At 42.7% G+C, this 22,603-nt stretch overlaps 1 protein-coding gene and 1 pseudogene across 1 annotated transcript in view; one reads left to right on the top strand and one right to left on the bottom strand.

Annotated features, from left to right (window-relative positions):
* Window positions 1–7,779, top strand: part of HUNK (hormonally up-regulated Neu-associated kinase) — a 68,705-nt gene extending 60,926 nt beyond the window's left edge. Inside the window, exon 11 of the mRNA XM_088481647.1 lies at window positions 1,785–7,779. Within this exon, the coding sequence (XP_088337773.1) occupies window positions 1,785–2,455 (671 nt within the window). The 3' untranslated portion in view covers window positions 2,456–7,779. The remainder of the gene's footprint in view (window positions 1–1,784) is intronic.
* A 1,192-nt stretch (window positions 7,780–8,971) lies between these two features.
* Window positions 8,972–14,983, bottom strand: LOC148513603 (uncharacterized; annotated as a pseudogene).
* Between the last annotated feature and the right edge of the window lie 7,620 nt (window positions 14,984–22,603).

Here is a 22,603-nt window from a genome sequence, read left to right on the forward strand (position 1 = left end):
ACGATAATCCTTCAAGTCGGCCAATGAAACGACTGTTCTGAACGGTTACCATTCAGTGTATGGACCTGGCTGATAATCGTTCACAGCCTGAAAAACCAGTCTGGACTCTTTGGGCCTGATTCAGAGCCGTTCGCTATTTGCGGTCGTTCGTTCAGAAACAAGGGGTGGCTATTCAAATGATCCGTTCGCACATTGCAGTCTGTTCACACCTCTAAGTCTGAACGAGCGAGCAAAACATACGCTCGTTTATTTGATAAAAACGCCCCCTGGCCGCTCGCACCATACATCATGTCCGCTATTTATTAGATTAATCGAGTACATCGTACAGCGTATGAACTGCTCGCTATTCTTGTGGTTGGTTTTTTCAACCGCTATTTTGCGAGCAGTTCTGAGTTAAAAAAAAAAATAAGTGACGTGGTCAATGACGCTGCTGTATTAATTATGCACTCCCTTAAAACGCCCGTTTTGACCTTTAAGCACGCCTGCGTTCGAATTCCACACCCCCGTTTTCAAGCACCTTCCCCTGTTACCACCCACATACGCCTCCTTCTGTCACTCAAAATAGCAGGCACTCGCTATATAGCATACGAACGATTTTCGGCCGCACTGACTGGTTCGCGCATGCGTACTAAAAACCGTACGCATGCGCAGATGTGCGAACATCGCTCGGAACGAGCGTACTGCCGCTAGCGAGCGGCTCTGAATGAGGGCCTTTGACTTGGTTATTTCACCTGTCCGATCCTCCCGACCACTGTTCAGCTAACTTGAGTTAGTGAATGGGGATGGCCACCTTACATTGCGCAGTGTATAGAGGCTCTCCGATTATCAGGCCATTACTCCTCCCCTTGTCCGCACAGTCTATGGCCGGCTTGAGAAGGTTCATAGTATTCAACAAACCTGATCTATTATAGAAACTGTTAACTCTTAAGTGTTACCGATAAATTTATATTGCACCCTAAGCAACGTCCTAGACATGTATGATGCATGGGTGAGATAAGTACATAAGGATCTGCAGATGTAGGGGCCCTGGTACGTGCCCATGAACTTGTGCCTGCTCATAGCATGTGTCAGCATGAAATACAGTGACAGAATTATGAGCTTATAGAGAGCTGGAGCACGAAGGGTTGTCAATCCATACCCACAGCAGCTCTTGATGTTTCCACCTAGTGGGTACGCGATACTGATAGTTGGCCAAGTCAAACAGTTGCATATTGGAAGAAATGATAGAAACTGGGTTACGAGAAGCATGCGTTGGTGTTATTGCAGAAATGTTCTTCAATGTAGGTATTGTTCTTTTAATATTGGGCCTGGTTTAGAGTTGTACGCAAACATGATGGCACAACTTCGATTGTTGGAGGTGTCCTCTGGATCTGCACTGTGCAGGATCACAGTACCTCTAAGCTGGTTTGGGGGCGGTGACAGCCAGCGTTCCTGAAAACTGGGCATGGCGCCCCCGTTTCTGCGAGTGCCCAGGCAATTGTCTGCGTCGTCTGAGCTACGGAGCCAGCGATGGCCATTCTGAGTAGACTTGGTCTCACTCACATGGCCAGCGCCGTGAACTATGGTCGTGATGGTGATTTGATGCTGGATCTATTGACACAGCACTGGGATGTGATGCTGAAAGTGAGCTTCTTTTGTCTTCAGACACCTGCTGCGTCATTAGCATAGGTTAGCATCGCTGCTGCATCCAAAGGCGTACAACTCCGAAACAGGTCCATCGTACAGTAATTCAAGTCTTGATTTAGTATTTCATTTCTCAGATACTTATTTTATGTTTATTGCAGAATCCATTGGTGGGCTAAGCCCTTTCCATGAAGCCCGATTGAACAAGCCTGCATGTGTAACATCGTGCTCCCTGGAATATCTGGAGATGCAAAGCCCAGATCCAAGAACTCCGAAGATTATGAGACGTCAAGACTCCCACTCGCAGGAGACGGTGAACATGAACATGGGTGGCCGCATGAGGGAGCCTCACCTGAATGTCGTACGTTCTTTCGAGTCTGTGAACCGAGAAGACCAAATAGAATCCCTGTCTCCGTCTCATCAGTACCGAGTCATAGATTCTCCGGTATTCTTCTCTCCCCGTCACTCAAGTGAAAGAACTCTGTCCCCAATCTTCCAGTTTGACAACACGACTCCCGTAAAGGCTCATTCCACACTATCCTCTTTCACATATGAGGACAAGAGCAGCCCATCCAGCTCTGAGTCCATGTCCCCGACTTCTCCCCACTCCCCGTCGGGTAACAATAATGTTTCTGGGAACTTGGGGAGCCCAAACTGTGTCAGAAGCCGGGGTCGATTTCCTATGATGGGCATTGGACAGATGTTGAGAAAGAGGAGCCAAGTGACCTCTCCCAAACCAGAGAACTCCCTGGAGTCTCGAATGCCCGCCTTGCACCAACTGAGCCCAGGCTACGCCAGTTTCAACTCCACCGACATGAACGTGTTTTGCTGATTGGACATCTTTTGAGGGACTGGGCTTTTATTCTGAGGGCTATCCTCTTTTAGAAGAGCAGAAAATGTTGATTTACTTGTAAATGTAAATTTTGTAATATTTCTCATTGTATTAAGATCATTTGTATGGCTTTTGTTTTAGCCTTGCTCACTGTCCCTTCCAGTGATGCCAGTCAATCTACCGGAGCCCTGACTGGTACAAGAAGAGTGTTGTAAATTGTTCATGGCAAACTTTCCACGGATGTTGCATACATAAGTTTATATACACTTCCCCGGACTTCCGGCATGCAGTCTGCTGTAACTGGTTACTGTGATCTCACTACACGATCTAGCAAGGACCATACCTGATTTCTGAGCTGTTTGTTTCCTGCCATGATGAACTATGCTCATTCAGGAACACTACGGAGCTGGAAAACCTTAAGTGCAGGAAACTTCTACTGTAATGTGTATTGTATTGTAAACATTACGGTTCTTTCATTCCACATTGGAGCGTCTTTTCCGCCAGCTCATTGTCACAGGTCACTTTTGTTGCTGCCGTCTTATTTCTGACACAAAACTTTTAATAGATCTTTAAGCGGTTTGATGACAAAAGATCGTCTGGAACTTAGATTATTTCGAATCACTGTTGAACTGGTTTCTGAGGATTGTGCGATACAAATGAAGAAATCCTGTGATTTTGCAACATGATTTAATTTCCTTTGGACATTGGTCAGCCCAGTTTTGTATGAGTCAAAGGGTTTGAGAAAATACAATGTTTTGCTTTACTTTAGCCTGTAGCAGTCTGATATGGTGTTGGGGTTTTCTTTCCTACTAAGGTGACCTTTTTCGAACTAATGGCAGTGTTTATCAGTGTGTCTCCTCACTCGTGATAAGAGGTTCACAAGCCATCAACGTAGACAGTAATGCCTTCTGTTTAAATTGGGCAAGTAGTAGCCGGAGAGTGGGTCGCAGTGCGCGACCTTTGAAGCCTTCCGGGCTGCTCTGGTGATCTCCCCTGAATTGTTTTGGTTCAGAAGTACATTTTTATTTAACTCCAACATATGTTAAAATAGACTAACCTAGGAACTAGTGGGTTGATGCAGGGTTGGATGTATGTCTGTTTGCAGAGCGCATCATGAATTTTCATTTTGCACTGTGTCTGCTGGAGCAAAAATGTGCCTGTTTGCTGGCATGTCTTTTGCACATAGTGCAGGTGCACAGTAATGATTATTAGTAGCAAACCTGGCGTATACATAGGGGGTAAGTGCACTGCACAATACATGCAACTCTGCTTCAGGCCGCCTGTACTGCCTAATGCAAAGCTTATAGTGGTGGCAGCCATTTTGAACCAGTATACAACCAAGTCACTACTGACATCACTGTGGCATGGTGTTTTACTTCAACTTAAACAGGTTATCAAACTGTAATCAGAGAGAAGACTTTATTTGGTTAGATACCTAGTTGCTAAAGTGGGCTTGTCACTAATTTACAGTGGAGGCAGCCATTTTGTGGACTGACTCTATATTGTGCCCATCAGTTCATTGGAAACATTGACTTGGTGTGAGGCACAAGTGAGTTGTAGAGTTAATTTTATAACCAGCCATTTTATTCCTAGTAATGAGCAGTTTATATGCTGAAAGCACAAAACGGATAGAGGCCAAAGCTCGAAAGTTATTGCTTCTGAAGCTCTGAGCGCTGCTAGTATACATCAGAATTACAGCTTATCCCCCTGGAATTTTGTTTTGCAAAACAAAATCTGAATCCAGACAAACCCATCCAACATTCTTAGGCTCATCCGCCCCAGAGTTGCTGTGACAAATGATGAAAGAATGCTGGCTTTGAAGTACGGTTGGTTTTCCATTAATGTTCTCTTTTTACTATTGCACGACTCGGTGATCATGAATACAAAAGTCTGTTTTCAAGATCCGTTCATTGTTACTGCCATTTAGCAAGATCAAAGTCCTGTGTGCCAGGTGTGTGCACAGCATTGCTGGGGGTTGTCGCCTAGCTGTAAGCGCACAGGGGACGTTGCGCACCATTTTACTGTGACCCTTAGAATGTGAACAGAAACGGTATCCACCTCTGCTGCATTACTAAACATTCGTCTTGGATGTTTTACAGTGTAAGGCAAGAGTGTTAATGCTTTGGCATTGCTGCTACAGGTGTGCAGCAGTTTATGACCCCTTTGCATGGACATATAATGTTTGATGGCTTCAATGCAAGATAAGCCAAAGACAATTATATGTTATTAGGGTTTATGCACCCCAGCACTGCTTATGGATCAATACCCTATAGGCAAACGTTAATTTACTGCAACCGCGCTGTACTGGGTCAGCTACAGGGAAAATCTATTTACTACTAAAACTACTGTTTTGTCATAAATCTTCAGTAAAGTGTGTGGCTAACAGCCTGTATGACCTTAGATGCCCTCGGTGGAGAAATTATTCTATAGGATGTCAGAAAAATCGCCTGGTTCTAACTGTGGAACAAACCATTTTATGTACCATCAGAAAGCCGCACAAACGTTACGTTATTCTAAAGATTTATGATTTTTCTTCTTCATCCAGTCTAAACTAAAATGTAGTCCTAGGGGGGTATATTTACTAAAGTGCGGGTTTTTAGAAGTGGATATGTTGCCCATAGCAACCAATCGGATTCTAGCTATTATCTTTTAGAAGGTGCTAGTAAATGTTAAGTAGAATATGATTGGTTGCTCAGGGCAACACCTCCACTTCTGAAGAAACACACTTTAGTAAATATACCCTCCTCGTCTTCAGCGTTTCTCAAAGCATAAAGCAACCAGAATGTCTTACAGTAGCAGACACTCCGGCACTGCATGCTGGGACTTGTAGTTCTTCAACAACTGCTCTGGAAGATAAAAGATGAAAGCCATACGAGAACAGTTTCTAACACCAAATTCAATTGTATAGAAGGAAAAAAAGCTATTTAAAATGGCTCATTACCAGAACAAATGGTTTGTTTTCACAGTAAATACAGGTTTCTTGCAGTCGCTTTTTCAGCTATCGCAGCGCTCTGCATTTTGAAAGGGGCTTGTGGGATTGTGTGTGTGTGTGTGTGTGTGTGTGTGTGTATATATATAGAGAAAAGCCTGACGCCGGCTCGGCCAGATCAGATGTGTCAGCTGTGTTTTCTCGCTGATGAATCCTCGCTCTCCGCTTGAACCAAAGAATGTTTTTAAAGATGTTAGCAATTTGGGCAGAAATATGTGAACATATTACATGAATATGTAATTAGCGCTTATTGTTAGGAGTTGCTGAAGATGTAGCGGAATGAACAAGTTCCTTTTCCATCTCCTCGCCATATGTAACATGAAATGTGGTTTGTTTACTTGTAATGCGGATGACATTCCAGTCATTGTACCTTCTATTTAATTCACGTTTTATTTTTTATTGTAATTGAACTGTTTTCATAAAATCACGATTTGCTTAAGAACGTTGTTTTGCTTGTTATGTATCAAGGGGACCTTCGTTATTTTAAATCCGATTTAATCATCTGATTATCTATTATTCAACGCGATGCCTGGTTGCGACAGGGTGAGGAGGTTAATATTAGGGTTAGGGAGAGGGTAAGACTGTGGGACAGGAGGCTTCAGGTTAAGCTGCAGGAGGGGTGAGTTAGGGGGAGGGTTACCCTAACCCTTACAGAAATCTGTCGCTAATCTGACTTTCGGTATGCCTCTGTCTGTATTCTGACCGCCTGGTTCCCGTGCCCAACCCATAAAATACTCTGCTAGCTCAATTGGAATAAAGGGCCTCATTCAGAGGTGTATGCTAATTCTGTTGCCACTGCCTATCTGTATGCTTGGGTACTGCGAAAATATGCAAATGCCACAGCCGCCGGGACTTGTACAGAGGTGCCCATTGGCAGCATCTCTGATCCGCCGATTGCTTACAAAAACCATTGAACATCTGAGCAATCCTATGGCTGCTTGGAATGTCCGGCGGGAGTAAGCCGTCTGAGCCAATGCATACACAGATGCAGTCGCAAGCAAAAACACGCCCATGAAACTGTTGGGACACGCCTGTGTTCTTCTAGCCCCCGCCCCTCCCCAGTTACCTCCCATAAATGCTCACTGACGCTCTGCGTCTAGGATCTCACTGCAACCACCATCGCCAATCAATAGTGGCGCGTGCGTGCGTGCAGTGCGACTCAACTCTGCAATCATCTGCATCACGTCCTCCTCTGAATCGGACCTTGAGATTCCAAAACCTTAAGGGACCTGAGATGAAATGTCAATAGATTGTAGGTGAATTACCATATAAGCATACCGTGCATCCATACAATAAGGGGGTGTCCATGCAAATGTGGCTCCTGTGTATGAGTTTCTGCAGAGCGATGTTTCTTGAGCGCCTGCTAGCGGGGAGTGTAAATACACAATGATGATTGAGCGTAACCCAGGCACATACTGTATGCTGAGCTGGACTAATGAGAGGTGCTGCTTATAGGAGATTTCTTTAGTCACACGTCTACATCGGTCCTGCAGTCATTGAATAGACATTTAGGAATGCGTGTGACTGGGGAAGGCTTCCTCTTGTTCATGACTTCCCCCTACTTTTTAAACCTATCATAATTGAAAAGTTAAATAAATGAAAATAAAATGGTGGACCTTTGATACAGGCAAAGTAACTCTTAAGCTGCATACACACCCAACGATTTTGTTGCCAACGATTTTCTGTCAGATTTTTTAAAGTGTAATGAACGATTTTTTTGAACTACAAACTATTTTTGCATATTCCCTTAATGAAAATCGTTCAGTCGACAAGTCTGACTGAACTACAAACGTGAACGCGCATGAACGATAATCGTTCATCGTTTGACTCAAAGTGAACGATTTTTTTAAACGATATCGTTTAACGATAATGTTCAAAACATCGTTGTTCGTGTATGCAGCTTAAAAAATAAAATGTCTTAAATTTAAAGAAGGAAAAAAAAAATGTGAAAAATGTTTCCTTGATTTTTAGAAGTATAAACACTAACCAATATCACCCCCATGTGACATAAGTTTTTTTCAGTTTTCAGACAGTTGCTCGTCTGCATAGATTACACTGCATTTCACTTGTGATTCTGTGAGGAGACCTGGAAAACACGCCGTTTGGGGTCCTGAGGACAGAGTTTGAGAACCTGTGCATTACAGCATTCACTGCATCCTAATCCCCCATTTTTGAATGTCGACATATTGGTTGTTGACATTCTGACAGTCGACATGCAGAACATGTCGACATTGTGACCATTCTGAATGTCGACGTAATCATACCACACCCTTGACAAATGACCAGCTGCATAGATATCTCCAGATTCATATAACATGAAAAATCACATTTAAAATATATATTTTTCTGTATTAGTCTAAAAAAAAAAAATCACAAATTCTGAATTTTTGTGGCCTATTACATAAGAACAAATTGTACATTAATATACGTATCCTTATTTATTTTTTTAATAAAAAAAAAAAAAACTGCTTCTTTACATTATGGTCTCGTTTCCCTTTAATAAAGAAAAATAAATCTGAGCAACAGTTACTATGGAAACATGTCTTCAGACTCTTCCCATCATCTGTGTTAATAAGAGATAAAGCCATTAGATTGCTTTGGGCCTTAATTAGATACAAAAGTAAAAACTATTTCTAGATTTATTTTTTTTGTTGGTGGCATCCTAGGTAATAAAGCGAAAATGCAACAATTAACTATATCTACACCAGACGTATATAGTGGCGTAGCCAACAGGATGGAGGACATCACTTGCTCACACAGATGTTTGGGAGGACAATGTGCAGGACCAGTCCTTGGAAGAATTCACTTTGCTATAGAGACGCGTGTGTTTTTTTTTTTTTATTTTCAGGTTGAGGGCTCCCAAGTTACATTGATACTGTGATCTGCTGCTATTAGGGAGGACTTGATCCAAATAGATAGGGGAAAGAGGGCTAGGACTGCACAAAATAATTTGACGCAGTATGTCAACATGTTCTAAATGTGGACATGGAAGTTATGGCAAATTTGACATAAGGTGGACATTGTGAATATCAGGTAGGTGAGGCAGGTAAGAGCGTGAGCCCCACAGAGTAAGATACACAGAGTACTGCACCAGTTAGTGTACTGTATCTTGTATGAGATCGCCCTGCTCGTACCCAGAAAGACTTCCGTGATTCTGAAAGTGCAATGAAAGCTAAATATTCAGATTTGAGGACATTCCTGAGATAAAATCCTAGTTTATAATAGAGATGTGTGGGTTTGGTATTATTCGGTTCTTATAGCCAAATTAGCGCAAGTTCGGATTAGTTTGGATTTTTCTTATTGGCTATCAAAACACGTGAGAGCCGGGTAGCCAATATGCCGTTTTTGAGAACCGAACATATCCGAGTGAAACAGAACCGCACATTTCTAGTTTATAATCACTTAGGGGTTTGTGATCATACTGATGACTATCGCATTACGATATTAGATATTATCACTGGGATTTCTTATAATTGAGGTGCCGGCCCAGAGTTGCGAGAAAGCTATGTCCCGGCGCCATGTCCGCATCAGGCTTTGGCAATAGTGAGAGCCTTTACTGGCCGAGGCACACGGATCAGACACAGGCTGATTACAGGTGCCACCTCCAGGCTCTGTTTTGCCTGTCGGATGTAAGGAAGAGCAGAGCAGAACTCTAGGAAATAGACCAAAGCCTCTACTAACGCCATCTGAGGATGGTGTTTGGTCTGAAAATATATAATAATTGAGGTTTGTTAAATCTGGACTGACTACATTTACCACCAGTGATTTTGAAAATACGGTCAGCATGCGGAGCTGATGTGAATATTTGAGCATGGAGGATATTTTTACAAAACCTCCTCCAATAGCCCTTTGGTAAATTTATGTGAAACTGGTGTAATAAAATACCTGTTTTCACATTATTTTAATAGAAAAAACATTGATACATATGCCCCTTAGAGTGTGGTTCAACCTTAACTTGTTACTTGTTATGGTCTCTGGCTTAATACTGTAAGTAGTTATTATTGTAAGATAATATAAGTTTAGGTATAGCCATCGGTGGGGTGTCCATTGATGGTTACCATCGATGGGTCCATCGGTGATCAACGATGGCACAAAAAAACATCTATGGTGGATCATCGATGGTTTGCGACCCTTGAAGGTCACCACTGCTGGGGGAACGGTGGGCCAATCAAAAATGGGGCATGGCTTAGCCGGGGTAGGGGGCTGGTCTAAACTCCATCCCGTCCAGAAAAAAATAACCATCGACTCCAATGGCTAAGTACCATTGTTTTTTTTTGCCATTGATGGTAAAAGCATTCGACATCGGCCATAAACAATCAATGATTTCGTATCATCGATGGTTGATGGGCATCCCTACTCTAGGTGCTGTTATAGGTGCCAACAGTGTGTGATGAAGGTCAGTCCACATGATTGACAACTTAACCGGTCTTTGGTTTGTGAACCAGACAGCTTGCAGAGTAACACAGGGTTAGTACTACAGGTACACAATGCAGGCACATTATACAGTCATGGCCAAAAGTTTTGAGAATGACACAAGTATTGGTTTTCACAAAGTCTGCTGCTTCAGTGTTTATGATTTCAATTTGCATATACTCCAGAATGTCATGAAGAGTGATTGGACGAATTGCAATTAATTGCAAAGTCCCTCTTTGCCATGACAATGAACTTAGGGCCTGATTCAGAGCCGGATGCAATTAGCGCTCGCTCGTCCAGAAAATAGGGGTGGCTATTCAAATCATCCGTTCGCTCTTTGCGGTCTGTTCACGCCTCTAGGTCTGAACGAGCGAACAAAACTTGCGGTCGTTTTTTAAAAAAATACGCCCCCTGGCCGCTCGCATCCTACGTCATGTCCGCTATTTATTAGATTAATCGAGTACATCGACCAGGGTATGAACTGCTCGCTATTCTTGTGGTTGGTTTTTGCTACCACAATTTTGCGAGCAGTTCTGGCTATAAAATAACCCAGTGACGTGGTCAATGACGCTGCTGTTTTAATTATGTACACCCATAAAACGCCCGTTTTGACCTTTAAGCACGCCTGCGTTCGGATCTCCACTCCCCGTTTTCAAGCACCTTCCCCCGTTACCACCAACATATGCCTACTCCTGTCACTCATATTATCAGGCATTCGATATTTTGCGAGCACATGAATTTCGACCGCACTGACTGGTTCGCGCATGTGTATAACGATCCGTACGCATGCGCAGTTGGGCAAACATCGCTCGGAGCAAACGAGCGGCCGCTTACGAGCGGCTCTGAATCAGGCCCTTAGAGCCCGATTCAGACCCGCTCGCTAGGCTGCATTCGCTCGTAGCTGCCGATGTTTTGCAATGCGCGCATGCGTATGCATCGCAGTGTGCAAACTAGTCCATGCGATTGGGAAGCGTTCGCTCGCTGCGCATAGACAGCCCGGCTGAATGAGTGACAGGACTAGCCGTTTGTGGGTGGTGACAGGTGTTGGTCAATGAAAACGGGGGGAATGGTGGTACAAACGCAGGCGTCTTAACGCCATTTCAGAGGCATGCATAATTAAGACAGAGCGTCATAGTACACGTCACATGGCTGAATTTTACACTGAAGCACTCGCAGTGCTTGCGGTAGGGTATGGTCAACGACAAGCGCTGCGTTCGCTTCCAATGGTATTTGATGTTACCAATGGTTGCATACACTCAAAATCCCAAAAACATTTCCACTGCATTTCAGCCCTGCCACAAAAGGATCAGCTGACATCATGTTAGTGATTCTCTCATTCACACAGGTGAGAGTATTGATGAGGACAAGGCTGGAGATCACTCTGTCATGCTGATTAAGTTAGAATAACAGACTGGAAGCTTTAAAAGGAGTGTGGTGCTTGAAATCATTGTTCTTCCTCTATTAACCATGGTTACCTGCAAGGAAACACGTGCAGTCATCATTGCTTTGCACAAAAAGGGCTTCACAGGCAAGGATATTGCTGCTTAGTAAGATTGCACCTAAATCAACCATTTATGGGATTATCAAGAACTTCAAGGAGAGAGGTTCAATATTGTGAAGAAGGCTTCAGGGCGCCCAAGAACGTCAAGCAAGTGCCAGGACCTTCTCCACCAGTTCAGAGCTTGCTCCGGAATGGCAGCAGGCAGGTGTGAGTGCACAGTGAGGCAAAAACTTTTGGAGGATGGCCTGGTGTGAAGAAGGGCAGCAAAGAAGCCCCTTCTCTCCAGGAAAAACTATCAGGGACAGACATATTCTACAAAAGGTACAGGGATTGGACGGCTGAGGACTGGGCTCAAGTTATTTTCTCTGATGAATCCCCTTTCAGATTGTTTGGGGCATCTGGAAAAATGCTTGTCCGGAGAAGGAAAGGTGAGCACTACCATCAGTCCTGTGTCATGCCAACAGTAAAGAATCCTGAGACCATTCATGTGTGGGGTTGCTTCTCAGCTAAGGGAGTGGGATCACTCACAATTTTGCCTAAAGGTGCATACACACGTAAAGATTTTCTGTCCAAGTATCCAACTAGTTGATTGGAATGAAAATCTGGTAACCTATGGGAGTAAATGATATTGATTCCTATAAGTCGCTATTTAGCGCTGCAAGTCGCTTAAGAAAGAATTGCTTTCCACTCCAATCGTGTGGTTCCAAAGCACAAAAAGTTATTTATGTAAAAGGGATAACATGATGTAAGTTTTAACAATTAGAGTAAAAAGCAATGAAAATAGTAACAGCTGATACATACGCATGTGCACTGGTCCCAGTATACAGTCATCAATCCAGAAGTCTGCGGTCGCAAGAAGATGTCTCTACACTGGGGTCAGGACACAGCTTATATACCTTACAGGTTTCAGAGTTAACAAAGGAACAAATTGACAGGTTCTCATTGGTTCTTGCTTCTGGTCATTGGTCAGTTCATACGGTGTCATCAGGGGTATGGCACAGTCCTCCAATGGTCACATTGTGTAGCTTACCGCCGAACAACTGGTTAAAACTGGCTACAACACTGCATACAAGTTATAACATTCTATTCAATAACTCCCTATCATCCATAACTAGCGGACGCATGATGCGACTTCTTTGCCGATAGAAACGGATGTCTGCAAATAAACAGGGATTTAGTATGATACCAAACATGACATGTCCACTGTATTCTGAACCTTAGATCTCATTTAAGTACATATTACATCATACTTATTAGCTAACAACACCTTTAATAATTCTGGTTATTAACTATAATGTGTGGGAACCATTATATATGTATGCGTTTGCATATGTGCGTCTGTTTATTGAAATAGCAAATATGTGTCTGTATGTATGTGAATACGCATATGAGCGTCTATGTTTATGTATGTAATATACATATGAACGTCTGTGTGCGTACGTGTGTGTGTTCGTATATATATATATATTGTATATATGTGCGTTATGTGCGTCAGTGTATGTGTATTGTGGATTTGCATTTGTGCGCATTGGATTGCACTGACGCAAAGTAGCGTCCTAGTAACACGTCATCCGACCATAGATGACTATATCGTCAAATAATAATTGTACAGCGATCATATCCAATTATTTGATTTTGACAGTCCACCCTTTGATAGCAAACATAAAACTATCACATTCTATTCTTAACCTTATTAGTCATGCAAAATAAATTAGTATTCAATGTTCTAAATGGTATGACACAACTCAGTCATTGAACCGTCAATAATGCATTTCAGGAAAGGGTAAAACAACCCTTATATGCCATCTGCGGATCTATAGGGGACCATTGGTAGGATGTGGAACCTCATCGAACCTATAAAGGAAGTTTGGGGGAATTGAGACTACATTATCTATGATGTTTAACGGAACATTTACAATATATTTTATTATACATGACCAAGCCTATTCACATGTTATTATCTGATGGTACATTCAATTTCAGGATTGTAATGCAGTTCTTTATCAACCTTAGTACCTATACCACCACTACTCACCACCATTAGGATTCTATTTTCACGGTTTACCTTGGTGGTACATTTTCCACATTTTAACACAGTTAGAACACATCTGACACATAAACCAATTACTAAAATGACAACAAGTATAAGAATAAGGATCTTACCTACACTAGCAATCATTTCCTGGGCCCACTGCCCTAGACCGGAGAACCATTTTAAAGGGTTTAGCCATGAGAACCATTCCTCTATCTTTACCTCAGTCTCGTACAAGGAGGTATTATGGCCCTTCCAAAATTCCCATTTCAGTTGTAGGATTTCATCCATTCTCCGGTCAATTGCCTCTTTGGGGTCATTAGTATTATTGGTGATGTACGTGCAACACTTGACACCAAATTGCGTGGCCAAAGTCGCACAATATCCATCAGTAATAGCTGTCAGGTAGTTTAACACTAGCCTATGTTGTACCAATTCCTTTTTATAAGCCAGGAGCACCTTACCCGTATACCTGAAAGTGTCATCATACATCTCGGTGATGTTGTCTATTAATTTAGCCAGGTCTTCAATGTATCTAAAATTTAAAGTTCCCCGAGTGATCCTGGTGGGATCTAATGCTACCAAGATTTGGAAGCCAGTTGATTCACTAATCAACTGTGTGGCTATATGTTCTTCACCAGGGATCATATTTATTTTGTCACGATGTTCATACTGCGTGTGTATGTATGGGGGTGGTGTGGTTTTATGGATACCAATCATTTCATCATGTGTAAGGGTCATTACCTCTGGGACCAATTTACCTATAAAACATAAACCCTTGAAACTCGGAGATAAGCAAGAATAAGCCCTTCTTCCACAGACATAGTATACATTATCTGGGAGGACAGAAGGTATATTACGATCCTGTACAATATCACATAAAGTCTTAACAAAACTACCTATGCCTATTGTCCTCATCTGCTCAAGACACGTTTCAGCCTGAATAATATTTCGGGAATACCCCATAGGAACTTTTCCAATAGATACCACATTCGGTTTGTTCCTATGTCCTCATCTCTGGTGTTCATCACTACTGGTGTGGTGAGCCATTGTCTGATCCAATAAGTTTGCTTCCCAATTCTCCAGTCTTTCTATGTAAGCAATGTTCAGACATAGCAAAGACCGATCTTTGGAGTATTGGCGGAGTTTTAAACTAGGGGACCTGGTAATGTTATACTTCCCATCTATGGACTTCCCTTACCGTAATTCAAGGACCTCAGAGAAATTTAATGGGAATGGTACTGATCCTACATTATGTTGTCCCTGAGGCACGTGAGTGCACACCCAACATTCAGTCTGGTTGAAGACCTTACCCACTAAGGAATGGTAATCCTCTAAAGGATGCCCGCCCAAATACAGATTACTCTTGGACTGGCATCGATTGAGGCATTTCTCATCAACTAGGAATCCACAGTACTCACAGATACAATATTCCTCAGACAATAACCCCTCACACTGTCTCCGAGTTCCATGGCTATCAGATCTCTTAACAATCCCTGAACTGAGTTTGACCATAGGTTGCCCTGATCATTCTATTGCTCTCTCCTCTGACTCCACTCTATTGACATCACTATCGGCCTCCCTCTCCGTCATCTGTCCTCCATCACAGAAATAGGAAATCCTGAAACAAATAAGAAAGAGAAGAACCCTGGAACAAGAAAGAGAAACAGAAACAGATCGCCACTCCATTGCTGGAATAGTAATCTGTACACGTTTCTGGCTCAGGTGTTTTCACTGCAGTCTTTAGTTCTCCTGGAACAAGCTCTCAATCGACAGGTCCACGTCGTCTGTCTCGACTTCACCTTGTACCTCCTTCGGGTGGTTGACCGTTCTGCTGGAGTGGAATGGACCCAAGTATTTCTTTCTGCTACCTTCAAAGATGTGGTACATGTCATCAACACCTGGTAAGGACCTTCCCACCGGTCTGTCAAACAACCTGAGTGTAAGAAATTTCGGATCATAACATATTCTCCAGGTTCAACATTATGACAGTTCGTTTCTGGCATATCAGGTAACAACATTTTCAGTTTCTGTTGCTGTTGTTTCAGCTGTCTACTAATTTTTATAAGATATTGCACAGTAACCTCATTATTACTCTTCAAATCATCCTGTGGACTTATAATCAAATGAGGTTGCCTTCCAAACAGTATCTCAAAGGGGGACAGATTAAGAGGAGATCTGGGAGTGATTCCGATGCTATGGAGGACGAGCGGTAAGGCTTCGGGCCATCCTAATCCAGTTTCAGCTTACTCAGTTTATTCTTAATAGTACCGCTCGCTCTCGCCACCTTCGCACTAGCTTGCAGTTGGTAGGGGGTGTGACGTCTACTATTAATTCACATAAGCTTACACATGTTCTGGAAAACATCACCAGTGAAATGAGTACCCCTATCACTTTCTATGATTCTAGGGATACCGTATGCGCATACAAACTCCTGAACAATCTTCTTAGCAGTAAATACAGCAGTATTAGTGGCAATGCCTCTACCCAATTAGAAAATACATCAGTACAAACTAATACATACTTGAGATTCCTGCAGGGTGGTAATTGGATGAAGTTGATTTGTATTACCTGAAAAGGACCATCTGTCGGAGGGATATGGGCTGGCTCGGTAGGTATTGTCTTCCCGACATTTTTCCTCACGCAAGTCAGACAGGACATTGCTTTCTTTCCAGCTTGAGAAGAAAAGTCCGGTGCACACCAATATGCTCTGACCAACTTGCACATACCTTCTTTTCCCAGGTGAGTCAGACCATGTGCTGCCTCAGCCAAGCTTGGGTAGTATGCCCTGGGAGCAACAGGCCTACCTTGTCCATTTCTCCAGAGTCCTGAGGACTCCTGACCACATCCCTTCGATCTCCAGACCGCCTTTTCCTGTAGGGAACACAAATCTTGCATTTCAATTAATTTCTGGGTGTCTATTGTCTTGAAGACCATCACTTTGTTAGTTGGTATATTTATGCGTAACCCTGCTGCCCATTTGGCAACTTCATCTGCTTCGTTATTGCCCATTAACACTGGGTCTTCTTCGCATTTGTGGGCTTTGCATTTGATGACAGTTACTGCCTTTGGTAACTGAATTGCTGTCAGAAGTCCTAATATGTGTTGTGAATGTGCTACTGGTGTGCCTGCTGCTGTCATAAAGTTCCTAAGACGCCAAAGAGCCACAAAATCATGTACTACCCCGAAGGCGTACCTAGAGTCAGTGTATATGTTGGCTGATTTACCTTCTGCCAACTCACACGCTCTCCTTAATGACACCATTTCAGCCAGCTGGGCTGAGTAAGGTGGACCAAGTGGTTCAGCTTCTACAACTTCCTCGTCATTTACAACAGCATAACCTGTGCATAATTCTCCTGTGTCTGTCTATGACAACTCCCATCCATGTAAAATGTCAAATCTACATCTTCTAATGGTGTGTCACGTATGTCTGGTCTTGCAGTAATGGTCTGATTCAAATATTCCATACAATCATGCGTGTCAGTATACCTGCAAAACTCGCCTCCAACCAAAAACTCACCTTCCTCCACCCTTTGTGCATCTCGAGGCACATATGGTAAGTACGTTGCTGGATTTAATGTATTGCACCATTTAATGGTAATATTTGCAGGTGCCATTAGAGCTAGTTCCCATTTTGTGAACCTTGATGAAGAGACATGTCTGGTTTGGGCAGAATTTAACAAAGCAGATACTGCATGCGGTGTATAGACAGTTGTATCATGTCCTAATACTACGTCCTCGCTCTTATTTACCAGAAGAGCAGTTGCAGCTTCACTTCTTAGACATGCCGGGAGTGATCTTGCCACAGTGTCCAATTGTGCACTGTAGTATGCTACAGGTCTGCTAACGTCACCATGTTTCTGTATGAGGACACCTGCTTCACAGCCATCAGCTTCCGTACAATATAACTCAAAGGGTTTTTCATAATCTGGTATTCCCAAGGCAGGTGCTCTTGTCAGACTGTCCTTGAGGTTAAGGAAAGCCTGCTCTGTTTCCTCAGTGTGTGTGACATGATCGGGTTTTGAGGATGAAACTAAGTCCTGCAATGGTAATGCCAAAATAGAAAAACCTGGGATCCACGTCCTGCAGTATCCACACATCCCCAAGATGCTACGGATTTGCTGCTGGTTTTGCGGCAGTGTCATGGTCTGTATGGCCTGAATTCTGTCCGTTGTCAAGTGTCTTAGCCCCTGGGTTAGACAGTGTCCCAAGTATTTGACCTTTATCTGGCATGGCTGTAATTTTTCCTTTGCAACCTTGTGCCCTGTTTGTGAAAGATGAAGCAACAACAGTTTAGTATCATTTAAACATGACATAAACGAATCAGAGCACAACAACAAATCATCTACATATTGAATGAGGACAGACCCATTGCTTGGTTGAAAAGATTGCAAACAGTCATGTAAGGCCTGAGAGAAAATACTGGGGCTGTCTATGAAGCCCTGGGGCAATCATGTCCATGTATATTGTACCCCTCTGTAGGAGAATGCAAATAGATATTGACAGTCAGGGTGAAGAGGAACAGAGAAGAAAGCAGAACATAAATCAATGACAGTGAAATGAGTAGCAGACATTGGGATCTGCATGAGGATGACAGCTGGATTGGGCACTACGGGGAATTGGCTTTCAACTACTTTGTTAACCCCCCCTAAGATCCTGTACTAATCTATAGCCCCTCCCCCCAGTCTTCGTCACTGGAAAAATGGGACTGTTGGCTGGACTAGCTGTACGAATTAAAATCCCTTGTTGCAATAACTTCGCAATTATGGGATACACCCCTAGGTCCACCTCAGGCTTTAATGGGTACTGAGGGATTTTTGGAGCCTGCCTACCACTCTTCAAGTTAACCATTACAGGAGCTACATTTGCCATCAATCCAGTGTCCTGTCCATCTTTGGTCCAGAGGGAACCTGGTATTTGTGATAACATCTCTTTTACCTGAGATGAACTTTGTTCTAGAATGGCAGAGTGCAACATTAACCTTTGTGGTGTGTCCAATATATCCTGTACATCATGCGCAACCTTTTCCGGTATATCTAGGAATCATCAGGGGAACAATATATGACACATCCCATTTTACACAGCAAATCCCTTCCCAGAAGGTTAGTAGGAGCCGCGCTGCCATGAGAAAGGAAAGCTTGGTTTGCAGCGGCCCAATAGTAATCTCTGCAGATCTGGTTAAAGGGTAATGCTGTATCCTCCCCGTTACTCCCATTGCTGGTATGGTCTTGTTGGTAAACTGTAAATTAAATGGAGAATTTATCACAGATCTGGTCGCCCCTGTATCTACAAGAAAAGTGTGTTTAGTACCAGATATATCAACTGTCATTGTAGTTTCTTCCCTGGTATTCTCTGTTAACCTGACTGGCTGTAGACTACAGGTATGACCTGACCCCTAGCACTGACTATCATACTCCAGCAGAGCGTTTGCTGTCACTATGTGAGCAGGTAACTGCTGGAAATTTCCTGAATCTTGCGAGTGCCGTCTCTGAGTGTACCTAGGTGTTCCCTTCTTAGGTGGCCCCCAATTTCTCGATTTACAGTCCCTCTTTATTGCAATTAAAACACCTTACTGTATAACTTCGTTGCTGGTATGTTTTGTAGATATGAGACTGTGTAGGTAATCCCTCTAAAGCCTGAATGCTCACTGCCATTAACTTCTCACTCTGTGCCTCTTTCTTCCTGGAAATGTTCTTATCATGTTCTATGGCAGATTCTCTAAGTGCATCTACAGTAATTCCAGGTTTGCACCCTGGTCTTTAGATTATCTTTGAGACCATCCATTAGTACCGTAACAGCTACCTCCCTGTGGTGTACATCGTCTTTAATATCTGCTATCCCTGTGTAGTGGGTTATTGCTAGCAGCGCTCTGGTGAAATAATCTGCTGCAGATTCACTATCTTTTTGTTTAATAGTGAAGATTTTGCTCCAGTTCACTACCACTTGTTTAATAGTGAAGATTTTGCTCCAGTTCACTACCACTGGAAAATATATAGCCAATTGTGTGATTATACGCTTTATATTTACCTGGTTATCCTCATCCGTTAAGGATTCATCCTCCTCCAATATACAATCCTTAATAAACTTTTGTACATCAGTATTGGAAGGAAGACAGGCCCTTAACACCACTCGCCAATCTTTATTAGTTGGCTCATGAGCATTACCTAAATCTTTAACAAATTTCTGGCATTTGACTAACTCTTTCCTAGGGTCTAGGATGTCTGACATAATTTAATGCAATTCTGCTCTCGTCCATGGACAATGAATTGCTACAGTCCTGATAGGAACTACACCATCTTTGTCCGGTTTCCCATTGGGAACTGCAATTGTACGGACGGGATGTATACCTACCATATCACTATGTTCAGGATTAAGTTCTGGACTTACTGTTTCGGTACCAGGGATGTTCCCTCTTCTACTACGCTCTCCACTACTCTCACCAATTTCAGCTGCTGCCCCTGCTGGTTGGATCCCTGCCTTTCCTCTCTGTGGAACATCAAGTATATTAACAGCATGTGCAATGGCTAAAATTACAGTGGGTTCATCATCTTCTACAACAGTTTCCTTAAGGTGACTTAAAACAGGGTATAAGTTACTTGTTACGATTTTTTTGTTTTTTGGTATCGGCTGTACTTTCACCTGCGGCCGCATATGGCGGTGGAGGTGCGCATGCGCTCTCTTCTTTATACGCGGTAACGCTACCTAGCAGCATGCATATGCTACCTGGCAGTGTGCTGCTTTGCGGCATGAGTACGCTGTTCTGCGGTGTGCTACTTTTCCACGTGTGTACGCTATTTTGCAGCGTGAACATGCTACTTTGCAGCATGTGCACACTACCTAACGGTGTGAGTATGCTTCTTTGCTGCGTGCATACACCACCTTGCCACGCATTCCCCTCATGCTGCCACAACTTTAAACAATCATTATACTTTACTCTAAAGTCTAAACATATGTTATCTCTAACATTACTTAGTACCTTTGAATCGAAACTGCCAACTTTGGGAAAGGGTTTCATCCTTTGGTCATCTTGACCCATATGTCGCAGCACGCTGTTGCGTACACGCCATACTTCACATTCATGATATACCTTGTCGAACCAGTCGGCCCATCCATAAGCAGCACCTCATCGACCATCCCTAGCGACGGCTTAGCACCCATCTGGGACAACGCTTTGGTTACTTTTGCTAGAGATTTGGACTGGTGGACGAATTAAACAAGCTGCAGCCACTCACTTCCTCCCACTGTGCACAACCGACCGCTAAGCGTGTTTTATCAGTTTTACACAACGAGGAAACAGAATTCAGCCTATGCTATTACCCTGCTCAACGGACGAATTTAAACAAGCTTCGTCTGCTAGCTTCCTACTTTGAGTTACTCTCCAACTGGTAGAATATAAGTATTCCAATAACACTTACTCTTGCCAGTGATTTCCTCCACCACACCCAATTCACAATCACGGTTCACACAACCATGCGGTCCGATTGCATTGCCCAGAGACACTAACCTATCAATGGACTTTGCGATTACAATTGGGAGTCGACCGAGAACCAACCTTCGGTTTCTCGCCCAGTTATACCTGCTATGTATACTGCTACGGCTGTCCTACCCGCCTCTTGGACACCTTGCCGGCCCTGTCTATTTTCAACAGTTCAAAAAGCAAAAACATTCTCTCTGTTTATCTTTTTCCTTTTCACATCACAAGCATACATCCTTTGTTTTCTGGTCAGAAAAATGCTTTCTCCCGTGACAATACCTATTCAGAGGTTTTAACAAGTGATACAAGACTATCTATTACAATGATTGCTTAAACATGTGGCAGTAATACAGAGAAGATGCATATGCTATTTGCGAATCGCCTATTGCAGCGCAAAAGTGACAATAAAAGAAACAGACTTTTCTCTCTTGTCCCTAGGTCCTAATCAGCGCTCCTTAGATTTCTCAAAAACAGATATTCGGTTTCACAACACAGAGTACAAAACAGGCTTTAAACACATTGAGTTCTTACCTGTATGTGACGCGTCTACCCTTTGTTGAGGATTCAAAATCCGTATGCTTTATGTAATTTCCGGTAGCGTGATATCAGTCGCGAGCCCCCATCTATTGATTCCTATAAGTCGCTATTTAGCGCTGCAAGTCGCTTAAGAAAGAATTGCTTTCCAGTCCAATCGTGTGGTTTCAAAGCACAAAAAGTTATTTATGTAAAAGGGATAACACGATGTAAGATTTAACAATTAGAGTAAAAAGCAATGAAAATAGTAACAGCTGATACATACGAGTGCGCACTGGTCCCAGTATACAGTCATCAATCCAGAAGTCTGCGGTTGCAAGAAGATGTCTCTACACTGGGGTCAGGACACAGCTTATATAACTTACAGGTTTCAGAGTTAACAAAGGGACAAATTGACAGATTCTCATTGGTTCTTGCTTCTGGTCAATCTGGTCATTGGTCAGTTCATACGGTGTCATCAGGGGTATGGCTCAGTCCTCCAATGGTCACATTGTGTAGCTTCCCGCCGAACAACTGGTTAAAACTGGCTACAACACTGCATACAAGTTATAACGTTCTATATCCATAACTAGCGGACGCATGATGCGACTTCTTTGCCGATAGAAACGGATGTCTGCAAATAAACAGGGATTTAGTATGATACCAAACATGACATGTCCACTGTATTCTGAACCTTAGATCTCATTTAAGTACATATTACATCATACTTATTAGCTAACAACACCTTTAATAATTCTGGTTATTAACTATAATGTGTGGGAACCATTATATATGTATGCGTTCGCATATGTGCGTCTGTGTTTTGAAACAGCAAATATGTGTCTGTATGTATGTGAATACGCATATGAGCGTCTATGTGTATGTATGTGAATATACATACGAACGTCTATGTGTACGTATATATATATATATATATATAATATATATATGTGTGCGTTATGTGCGTCAGTGTATGTGTATTGTGGATTCGCATTTGTGCGCATTGGATTGCACCAATGCAAAGTAGGGTCCTAGCAACACGTCATTGGACCATAGACGACTATATCGTCAGGTAATAATTGTACAGCGATCATATCCAATTATTTGACTTTGACAATGATGATTAGCAATTTGCTCCTAAATGCCAGATAATTAAAAACTGGTCGTTCAGACCAGTTTGTTAAATGTTTGATCTAAACAGTTTGTTCAAACAACAGTTTTTGTCC

The sequence above is a fragment of the Taudactylus pleione genome, unplaced genomic scaffold, assembly GCF_031769625.1.
Source record: "Taudactylus pleione unplaced genomic scaffold, aTauple2 ptg000276l, whole genome shotgun sequence".
NCBI classification, from domain to species: domain Eukaryota; kingdom Metazoa; phylum Chordata; class Amphibia; order Anura; family Myobatrachidae; genus Taudactylus; species Taudactylus pleione.